At 39.7% G+C, this 11,457-nt stretch overlaps 1 protein-coding gene across 2 annotated transcripts; it reads left to right on the top strand.

Moving 5' to 3' along the window:
• The first annotated feature begins 200 nt into the window (after positions 1–200).
• LOC115108248 (cystinosin-like) lies at positions 201–11,407 on the top strand. 2 transcript variants are annotated; one of them, XM_029632373.2, is made up of 11 exons: positions 201–263; positions 474–546; positions 646–724; positions 821–908; positions 1,176–1,279; positions 1,393–1,530; positions 1,637–1,736; positions 1,932–2,051; positions 2,295–2,465; positions 2,607–2,724; positions 5,997–11,407. In XM_029632373.2, the coding sequence occupies exons 2-11, from the start codon at positions 486–488 to the stop codon at positions 6,137–6,139; spliced, it is 1,122 nt and encodes a 373-aa protein (XP_029488233.1). In that variant the 5' UTR covers positions 201–263; positions 474–485; the 3' UTR covers positions 6,140–11,407. The 2 variants fall into 2 exon arrangements, with proteins under 2 accessions (XP_029488233.1, XP_029488232.1); XM_029632372.2 differs by having other exon boundaries at positions 216–546.
• The last annotated feature ends 50 nt before the right edge of the window (positions 11,408–11,457 follow it).

An 11,457-nucleotide genomic window follows, 5' to 3' on the forward strand; every position in this document is an offset into this window, starting at 1 on the left:
TCAAATTATTTGGAGGTCCTAAAATTCCAAATAGAATAGCTAAATGATCCTTGGTATGGCCATCTTAAAACAATTCCATATGTCAGCTTAGTAGAACACCCTCTTTAGGATTGCTTTAATTTCGCGTGTTAAACATCCCACAACATTGAAAATCTTGAACGCACCCTAGACAACGCGTCATAGCCTACAGACGTGTCAAGTCATATGACCTTACATTAGTGCAAGCTCACGGAAACAGGAAAACAAAGGACTGCTCAGCTGCGGTAGTGTATAATTAGTTGATTTCAGGATTTGTTAGATACTGTGTTGAACTAGCTAACTATTGTTGTTAAGACGAAGCTTTTTTCCGTGCTATATATGGTACATTTCTGTTGTACTTATGGATTTGTATGGAGGCATATGTTGCCTAATGCAGATTGTTTGTCCCGCATACAAATCGGTCATCTCTTCTTCTTTTGCACTTTTGAGTTCAGCTATCCCTCGAGATGGCAGATAAGAACTTTCTGTTGTTCTTGTTCATAACACTCTGTACGGTCATTACATGTGGTGAGTTTGCCCTTGTCCAACTAACATAACCTCTGATTTAATATCTTTCCATTTAAACATCCCCTATTTGAATACTGAAATGTCATATTCCTTCAACAGATGGGAGTGTATCCTTATCTGCTCCAGCCACTGTAAATCTGGAGGAGAAAAGTTCAGCCAATATCACCATAACGCCTAGGTAACTATGCTTATAGCTGGTTCTCTACTACCAGTTTTTATCACTATTATATACATTTGTTGTGATGCAGTGTTTGGCATTTCTTTATTTTTGCAGCTCTCCTCAGAATGTCTCAACACTCATTATTTTTAACTTCACCGACTCCTCTGCAAATGTTACCTCAATACTTCAACTGCCTCAACAGGTATGCATTTTGTTTAATTCAAACTGACTGAAGAGCAAGAACCAATAACCATGTAATTGATTATTAATGCACTTTGATATCTGCATCTATCATATTTAAATGAACTACAGTGGCCACTGTGTGTAAAGTAAATACTAGCACTTACGTTGTAGGCATAAATGCATATTATGTCTACATGTAACAATTGTTTACAGTGACTTTTTATATATTTTATTATTTAAGTGCAGTGTTTCCGACATTATATGTCCTGTATTTCTGATCTTCCAGGTAGAGTTGCCTGCAAACGCCACATCAAGCACTTTTGAGGTTCATGCAGAACATGTGGGTCAGGTGACAGCCTATTTATACAGCAACAACACTGACATTGCAAGGTGAGCTGTACAGAGTTTCTGTCAGTGAATTTCAACTCCATGAACATGTCTCACTTTCAGACTGATTTTTAAACCAACACTACTACTACTAGTCTCTCATTTATGTTTTTCAGCCCCAAGACCCGAATCCGTTTCTTGGTTATTAGAAGCAACACTGTTGATATCATTAACCAAGTAATTGGTTGGATTTACTTCCTAGCATGGTCTATATCATTCTACCCTCAAGTATATGAGAACTGGAGAAGAAAAAGGTAGTGCCTCTGATACTTGGACTTTTTTCAAAATTCTCTGCATCACAGGATTTAGATCTAAAGGACTTTTGGATATGGTTTCTGACTAACTTTGTCTGTTTGACAGTGTGGTGGGGCTGAACTTTGATTTTCTGGCACTCAACTTGACAGGATTCATTGCCTACAGTGTCTTCAATGTAGGCCTCTTCTGGGTTCCGTACATGAAGGTAATCGTTTGCATGCCATCACAAACGGTGTAACAAATTGGGACGAATACTGACTTGAGATCTGCACACACAGCTCTGCAAATGTTGTCAGTCATGCATTGATACCAATGGGGATTTGCGCTGGATAGTCTATGGTCCTATTGACTCAGTTTTTACTCCACATCGTTATATAGCAGTGTGTTTTTTTATTTACAGGAAGAGTTTTTGAAGATAAATCCAAATGGTGTAAACCCAGTGGATGCCAACGATGTGTTCTTCAGTCTCCATGCAGTTGTGCTGACTCTTGTATATGTCTCTCAGTGTGCCATCTATGAAGTGAGTAACAATAGACCAGTCTTTAGTGACTTCCTAAATGTCCCCCTTGGTTATAAACAGGAGACAGATGTTGGCTGGCTAAATAATGATTAGCTTATGTTTTGATTGTTGGCAAAGACAGATATTCATCTGATCCTTTGAGCATTTTTTGTTGTTGTTGGAAGGAAATCATTTTTGTCAAGGCCTCAATGAAACATTGACAGTTAAAAGCATTGTGAAAGTGATTGTGTTCCTGTGTTGCAGAGAGGAGGGCAGATGGTGTCCAAGATTGCTATTGGCCTTCTGGTGATTGGTTGGACGTTTGCCCTGGTTACCCTCTTTGTTGCTGTGGCCAGTAAGATCACCTGGCTGGAATATCTCTACTATTTTTCTTACATCAAGCTAGGTGTCACCCTCGTCAAATACATCCCACAGGTATGTATTTCACAATATTTTACTGCATATCGGATGGTTTTCGCTTATGCAATTAGCATTTGTTACAGTAGATGTTGTTGCGCCTCACTTGGAAATGTATGATGTTATTGATTTTCATGATCACACACTCTGTCCCCTCAGGTCTACATGAACTACCAAAGACAAAGCACAGAGGGGTGGAGCATTGGCAATGTGTTGCTGGACTTCACAGGAGGCAGCTTCAGTCTCATTCAGATGTTCCTTCAGTCGTATAACAACGGTAAGGCTGCCCACGCTTCCCGTAGTAGACTAATGTGCACATGCCTCAGTAGAACAGGCAATAATTAGTCAGTGAAAATATTTACAGGACAGTCCCAAAAATTCAAAACGCGTCTTCAGTTGCAGGCATTTAACATTTTTATTGTAGTCATTAATTGTTTGTCATTTATAATCATTCATTGTGTGTATAAAGTACATTTGGAAAGTACTAAGACCCCTTCACTTTCCACATTTTGTTATGTTACAGCCTTATTCTAAAATGGATTAAATCATTTTTTCCCCCACATCAATCTACACACAATACCACATAATGAAAAATCAAAAACAGGTTATGACATTTTTGCAAATGTATTAATTATTCAAGCTGAAATATCACATTTACATAAATATTCAGACCCTTTACTCAGTACTTTGTTGAAGCACCTTTGGCGTTGATTACAACCTTGAGTCTTCTTGGGTATGACGCTACAAACTTGGCACACCTGTATTTTGGGAGAAATTCCCCTTCTCTGCAGATGCTCTCATGCTCTGTCAGGTTGGATGTGGAGCATCACTGCACAGCTATTTTCAGGTCGTCTCCAGAGATGTTTGATCAAGTTCAAGTCCGGTCTCTGGCTGGGCCACTCAAGGACATTCAGACACTTGTCCCGAAGCCACTCCTGCATGGTCTAGGCTGTGTGCTTAGGGTTGTTGTCCTGTTGGAAGGTGAACCTTCGTCCCAGTCTGATGTCCTGAGCGCTCTGGAGCAGGTTTTCATCAAGGATTTCTCTGTAATTTGCTCCGTTCATCTTTCCCTCGATCCGGACTTGTCTCCCAGCCCCTTCCTCTGAAAAACATCCCCACAGCATGATGCTGCCACCACCATGCTTCATTGTAGGGATGGTATTGGGCAGGTGGTGAGCGCTGCCTGGTTTCCTCCAGTGATGCTTGGCATTCAGGCCAAAGAGTTCAGTCTTGGTTTCATCAGACCAGAGAATCTTGTTTCTCATGGTCTGAGAGTCCATTAGATGCCTTTTGGCATCTCGGAGCTCTACAGAAAATTCCTTCGACCTAATGACTTGGTTTTTGCTCTGACATGCGCTGTCAACTGTGGGACCTTATATAGAGAGGTGTGTGTGTGCCTTTCCAAATCATGTCCAAGCAATGGAAATAGGATGTACCTGTGGTAAATTCAAATCAAGTAGAAACATATTAAGGATGATGAATGGAAATAGGATTCACTTGAGCTCAATTGAGTCTCAGTAAAGTCTGAATAACTATGTAAAAAGGTATTTCAGTTTTTATTTTTAATAAGTAATTCTAAATACATTTTAGATTTTTCAAAGTAGCCACCCTTTGCCTTGACAGCTTAGCACACTCTTGGTATTCTCTCAACCAGCTTCACGAGGAATGCTTTTCCAACAGTCTTGAAGGAGTTCCCATATGCTGAGCACTTGTTGGCTGCTTTTCCTTCACTCTGCGGTCCAACTCTTCCCAAACCATCTCAATTGGGTTGAGGCCAGGTCATCTGATGCAGCACCATCACTCTCTTCTTGGTCAAAAAGCCCTGACACAGTCCGGAGGTGTGTTTTGGGTCATTGTCCTGTTGAAAAACAAATGATAGTCCCACTAAGTGCAAACCGGATGGGATGGTGTATTGCTGCAGAATGCTGTCATAGTCATGCTGGTTAAGTGTGCCTTGAATTCTAAAGAAATCACAGACAGTGTCACCAGCAAAGCACCCCTACACCACCTCCATGTTTCACGATGGGAACAACACATGCGGAGATCAGCCTTTCACCTACTCTGTGTCTCACAGACAAGGTGGTTGGAACCAAAAATCTCAAATTTGGACTCATCAGACTAAAGGACAGATATTCACAGATCTAATGTACATTGCTTGTGTTTCTTGGCCCAAACAAGTCTCTTCTTCTTATTGGTGTTCTTTAGTAGTGGTTTCTTTTCAGCAATTTGACCATGAAGGCCTGATTCACGCAGTCTCCTCTGAACAGTTTTTGAGATGTCTGTTACTTTTTTGGGGTTGCATTTTCTGAGGCTGGTTACTCTTATGAACTTCTGTAGCAGAGAACTCTGGGTCTTCCTTTCGTGTGGCGGTCCTCATGAGAGCCAGTTTCATCATAGCGCTTGATGGTTTTTGCAACTGCACTTGAAGAAACTTTAAAAGTTCTTGAAATTTTCCGTATTTACTGACCTTCGTGTCTTAAATAATGATGGACTGTCATTTCTCTTTGCTTATTTGAGCTGTTCTTGCCATAATATGGTATTTTACCAAATAGGGCTATATTCTGTATACCACCCTACCTTGTCACAACACAACTGACTGGCTCAAACGCATTAAAAATGAAAGAAATTCCACAAATGAACCTTTAACAAGGCACACCTGTTAATGCATTCCAGGTGACTACCTCGTTCAATTCCAGGCTGTATCACAACCGGCCCTGATTGGGAGTCCCATAAGGTGGTGCACAATTGGCGCACCATCGTTCGTGTTTGGCCGGTGTAGGCCGTCATTGTAAATAAGAATTTGTTCTTAACTGACTTGCCTAGTTAAATAAAGGTTACGTTTTATTTAAAAAAATAAAAGGCTGGTTAAGATGATGCCAAGTGTGCAAAGCTGTCAGAGGCAAAGAAAGGGTGGCTACTTTGAAGAATCTCAAACACCTTTTTTGGTTACATGATTTCATATGTATTATTTCATAGTTTTGATGTCTTTACTATTATTCTACAATGTAGAAAATAGTAAAAATAAAGGAAAATCCTTCAATGAGTAGGTGTCCAAACTTTAGACTGGTAAGGTATAGATATCTTTTCATGTTTATGTTTATATATATATATATATATATAATGTTGTGTTAATGTTGCAGGAATAATTGTAAAATAAGTCATGCATATCTATATATATATAACTTTTTACAATTATTCCTGCACATTAACACGACAGTGTCACAATATTCATAATACAGGATTTCCTTTTCATGTCCACCCACCCACGAGCCCTGCCAACCCACCCACCCAGCTCTTTCCCTGTGTCTGTGAGAAGAACAGACAAATCATAACATAAATAATAACTACAAAAACATACAGAAAAGGAAAAGGGTTATTTAAACAATGTATTAAAAAGGTTATAAAAGTATATTGAAATAGTGATGCATTTTGTTGTTTTTTTCAGATGAATTCCATCTATCTTAAACAGAATTGTGACTTATTACATCACTTGCTGAATTAATTGATGGTCTATGTCAGAGTTTCATGAGTTTTTCTATTGTTTCCTAGATGAATGGAAGCTCATCTTTGGGGACCCCACAAAGGCAGGACTTGGCTTGTTTTCCATATTATTTGATGTGGTGTTCATCATTCAGCATTACTGTCTGTACAGACATAAAACACATTATGAGCTTGTGGTTGACCAGGAATAGGCTAATTGTCTTTTACTGTTTACCTCTGCCAATGAGTCCAAATGATTTACTGAAGGACTAATATAAGGGCTTTCTTCTATGTAGTGTTCCCAGTCATTGAATGGGAAGCTATTTAGACACAGGGGGGCCATACTTCCTCGTCTCAAAATGCGTCAGCCAATTAAAATATTTGGTGTAGTTGCACGTGATCAAACACTATTGGTACTTTCAAGACAACTGGGAATTCTGGGGGTTGGGGGGATGAGTGGATGGACAATCATCGCAAATTGAATATGGGGCTTTTCAAGCCCTGGAGTGAATATAATTGTAAACTCGATCAAAAGCGAGGGCAGAAGGGCTTACGTTGCTAACTTCCCTTGCTTAGTTAATCATTTGGACCGACGACAAAGGAGGCTGCCGTGATTCCCCCAATTTAGATAAAGGTTACAATTTATTTTTATTTTTACGTGCATAAGTGGTGGAGGGTGTTTATTTTATGGGTTTAAAATGCAACATTAGCCTTTTGCTAACTTGCATAGCTGGCCCGTGATCATATCTGGTTCAAATGCTGTATCGATCAATTAAAATCGTTGACGTAGTTGGACCTTATCCAACACGTTATGATGAAAGTGTCCTTAACAAAAGTCCAAAGACACGTTCTGATAATCAAAGCAACTAGATCACGTGTGTTTGGCTGACTGGTCAAACACACGTGCTAACTCCACGTAATTGTTGCAGATTGTGGCAAGGGTTGGAATCTCATGAGTTTATTTTCCCCCTTTTGAAATTTAGAATTACTTTTTGTGTCAGTGTGTTGAAGTGTAGCCAAAACCATGTGAATGAAGATTACGCATACATTTAATGAAGAGCGTCTTGTTGGAGTCCCTCTTGCAGACCGACACAGGCTACTGGCACTGCTACATAAATAATCGTCACTTCTATAAACTATATTACATAGATGTTAGTGCTGTGCGATTTTAACCGGCATCGGTTCAATTATTTGAATTCTATTTCTTTCCGTTTTATTTCTGTGAACTAGATGTAACGTTTCTATACAGATATATTAGATCATGCATTTCCAACAGTCCAATATTCTACATAGTTTAGTGCAGAAAACGTGGTGATTAATTACAATGAGAATAATCCATTGCGTGCCAGTTTAAATTTGTCTGGTCTGTCCTGAGCAAGGCAATGGGGTGCGTTCGTAAATTCATTTTCGCTATCTACACTGATTTCAGAGCACTCTCGTTTGAGTGTGCCAGAGTGCAGAATAACTGATATAATTTACGAATGCGCGCAACACCCGTAGAAATTGAAAGGTGTCAGTAAAGGTTGGGGGGAAAAACGCAAATAAATTGTTGCTAGCAGCACAGTTAGTCACTAATGCTCTAGATAACGTGACAACAGCCTAACTAGCTCTGCTAGGGCAAGTAAAATGGTCACAGTGAGGTGTTGTCTCATTTGTGTGTGGAAGTAGCTAGCCAACTTTAGCCAGTTAGCTTTGGCACTTAACTGCCGTTGTGAGGTCAGAACGCTCAGATCGACCCTACTCCTCGGCCAGAGGGTCCAGTGTGCGACCTGAACGCTCCGAGAGTGAAACGCTCTGAATTTACTTAAGTGATAATGCCAGAGAAGCCGGTGTTTTGAAGATGTATTGGCACAGGTGTTTCGTCTTGGGCCTGCAAACCGTGCCATTATATCCTCCGAACTCCGGGTTCGAGGGCATTATCACTTTTATACATCGGGTTACCAACTTATTCGAGTAATGATTGATATATTTTCATTAATGTTATTTTGCTAAACGTATTCATATTATTTCATCCTTCCGCAAGATATAGTCCAGACACAAATCTAAGGTTGCTACCCAAGCCGGCTGGTCATTTCTTCTATGAGACACAGTCGTTCAATTATTTTTTTCCCCCGAATCTATGGACATGACCCAGTCGTTCGTTCTAAATGTGCCATAACCATACTGGCTGGCAAAATTCGTATCCCTTGCCTGCTCTAGCTAGCCATAGTTGGCTAACTCACAGTCACGTCAAACAGTGCTGCCAGAATAACAACAGTAGCTGCATTTGCTTTTGTTTAAGCTGTTTTCTAGTGATGACATGTATTTAGACATCCATAACAATGAGCTAATGAGGTGTGATTTCGCATAGCATAGAAAATGTGCTCTCCCATCAGGACAGAGGTTCAGAGCTTCAATGCCATACAACACTCCTTCCGTGGCCTCCAACTGCTCTTAACCGCTAGTAAAACCAAATGCATGCTTTTCAACCGTTCGCTGCCTGCACCCGCACGCCGACTAGCATCACCACCCTGGATGGTTCCGACCTAGAATATGTGGACATCTATAAGTACCTAGGTGTCTGGTTAGACTGTAAACTCTCCTTCCAGACTCATATCAAACATCTCCAATCTAAAATCAAATCTAGAGTCGGCTTTCTATTCCGCAACAAAGCCTCCTTCACTCACGCCGCCAAACTTACCCTAGTAAAACTGACTATCCTACCGATCCTCAACTTCGGCAATGTCATCTACAAAATAGCTTCCAATACTCTACTCAGCAAACTGGATGCAGTTTATCACAGTGCCATCCGTTTTGTTACTAAAGCACCTTATACCACCCACCACTGCGACCTGTATGCTCTAGTCGGCTGGCCCTTGCTACATATTCGTCGCCAGACCCACTGGCTCCAGGTCATCTACAAGTCCATGCTAGGTAAAGCTCCACCTTATCTCAGTTCACTGGTCACGATGGCAACACCCACCCGTAGCACGCGCTCCAGCAGGTGTATCTCACTGATCATCCCTAAAGCCAACACCTCATTTGGCCGCCTTTCCTTCCAGTTCTCTGCTGCCTGTGACTGGAACGAATTGCAAAAATTGCTGAAGTTGGGAGTCTTTTATCTCCCTCACCAACTTCAAACATCTGCTATCTGAGCAGCTAACCGATTCCTGCAAGCTGTACATAGTCCATCAGTAAATAGCCCACCCAATTTACCCACCTGATCCCCATACTGTTTATATTTATTTACTTTTCTGCTCTTTTGCACACCAGTATCTCTACCTGCACATGACCATCTGAACATTTATCACTCCAGTGTTAATCTGCAAAATTGTAATTATTTGCCTACCTCCTCATTCCTTTTGCACACAATGTATATAGACAATTTTTTTCTTTCTACTGTTATTAACTTGTTTATTGTTTACTCCATGTGTAACTGTGTTGTTGTCTGTTCACACTGCTATGCTTTATCTTGGCCAGGTCGCAGTTGTAAATGAGAACTTGTTCTCAACTAGCCTACCTGGTTAAATAAAGGTGAAATAAAAATAAATAAAGAGGAGCTAGCCAACCACACAGCTAACACAATCATTTCAAACTGAAGCTGGAAAGACTGCAAAGTGGCTGCAGTTTGTTTCATTTGACCTTTTTCAAATGGATATTTCTTTGTATATATCCATAAAAATTATGCTAGCTGATTCAGGATTTCGACTGAATGAGAAACACTACCTGCCTGTCTGTCTCGTCCCGACATCTCCACTGTTGATAACTAAATGTTAGTCTAAAAAAAAGAGATATTGCCTAGATTATTTTTTATAGTGGAGATAAAGTTTATAAATTGCCTGGCTGGGCTGATGAGAGTGGATTGCGCAGCCAGATGGAACAGGGTAAATAGGCATTTTAATGTCATATCTCGCTGGTGGCAACTTGCGGAATAGACACCGACTGGAATGCGGTTTTAACCAATCAACATTCAGGATTAGACCTGCCCGTTGTATAATAACCTGACAACGCTCTGAATTTACGAACGACCCAGAGCGCACTCTGACACTGGAGGCAATATAAGAACACATACATGGAGAGAAGTGAGAACGTGCATTCCAGAGGGATAGAAAGCAGTTGCTTCGCCAGCCTGAAATGTGATTTATAGTTGGTATTCAGCAGTCATAAAAGTACACCTTATTTACTTTGAAGAACTACACCTTATTTACTTTGAAGAACTACTGAGATAGTGATTTTGTCAGACACCATAGACAGTAGCTCTTTATGAGGTGACTTTGAATTAAATAATAGTTATCAAATAAAACACATTTGATGAAAGTAATGTTGTGATGGGCAGTCACTGCCACCATGGGACTTGTATTAATTGTTTTATTCTGTTACAGAATTCAACCCACATAATGCATTTAATGTATACAAAAACAATGTGGAAACGCAAGTCGAAAAAGTGATTATTTTTCCAGAATCAAACCCGAAACCGAACCGACCTAAAACTAATATGTGTGTAGGCTACACACAACGTTTTATATGCATTATTATAATAATCCACTTCGTCAAAAATGCATTATTTGAGTCTAGCATTGAGGACCAGCAATTAACAGTGTTTTTCTTAACAAAAATGCATGATGCAAGGTGGGCTTGAACGCATGGTTTATGAGCACTGTCATTTTATCTTCAACAGTGTGTGCCACCAGGACCGAATAATGACGGTACATGACAGCTATTTGACCAAGTCCATAAGGATTTTCAACTTTTTAAACAATATGATACACTTTAAATATTGTATAGACCTCTTATTTTTTTCCTGTAAAAGCACATTGATGTGTGTGGAATGGATGTGCGAAAACTTGGGATTTTGTCATATGTGAAAACGTGCCTTTTGCAATCATGCAAAATTGGGGCACTATACTTGAAACATACCAAGCAGAATTTGTAGGTTTAAAATATCCTTCCTTGTGGCCATTTTTACCTATTTTAAGAAATGCCATTGGTTGGTAACGTTGATACAGGAAATAATCACTGCCACCTGCTCAGGTTAGCATAGGGCTAAATGTGTCAGGCTATGTAATGGGAACAGCAAACGTGTGGCGTTTGATCACGTGAAACTACATCAACGACTTTAATTCGCCAATGCACATTTTGAGAAACTTACTTTTTAAGCAAAGGCCCGTTTTTAAACTTTTTCTGTATGACTCCAGGGCCTTTGCTTAAACAACTTTCAAATGATTGTAGGATAATAGGGATTTCATTGTGTTCCATAAATTGTGAGTAAATTATGGTTTAATACCACTAAGGGAGGAACTTTTATTTGTATTTTTTTTACTGACTAGCATAGGCCTTGAATTTGCCAATCTGTCAAAGCAATGGCTCACTTTTTGAAATACAATACGACTATTTTTATTTAATGTAATTTTTTTTTCAATATTTGAAAGATAATTGCTATTTTGAAATAGACAGAAAACATGATGCTTTATTGTCAAATTAATAAAATATTTTCAACTTAATTCAAATGTGATGTTTCATTATGCTTACATTGTGTGAACATGACTCCCTC

This window comes from Oncorhynchus nerka, linkage group LG24 (genome assembly GCF_034236695.1).
Source record: "Oncorhynchus nerka isolate Pitt River linkage group LG24, Oner_Uvic_2.0, whole genome shotgun sequence".
Classification (NCBI taxonomy): domain Eukaryota; kingdom Metazoa; phylum Chordata; class Actinopteri; order Salmoniformes; family Salmonidae; genus Oncorhynchus; species Oncorhynchus nerka.

Excerpts from the sequence above, each read along its gene's own strand:
- LOC115108248 (XM_029632373.2), top strand. The coding sequence starts at position 486 with ATGGCAGATAAGAACTTTCTGTTGTTCTTGTTCATAACACTCTGTACG. Across the intron at positions 1,531-1,636 it reads GAGAACTGGAGAAGAAAAAG|TGTGGTGGGGCTGAACTTTG; the intron begins GTAGTGCCTCTG and ends TCTGTTTGACAG. Across the intron at positions 2,466-2,606 it reads TCGTCAAATACATCCCACAG|GTCTACATGAACTACCAAAG; the intron begins GTATGTATTTCA and ends CTGTCCCCTCAG.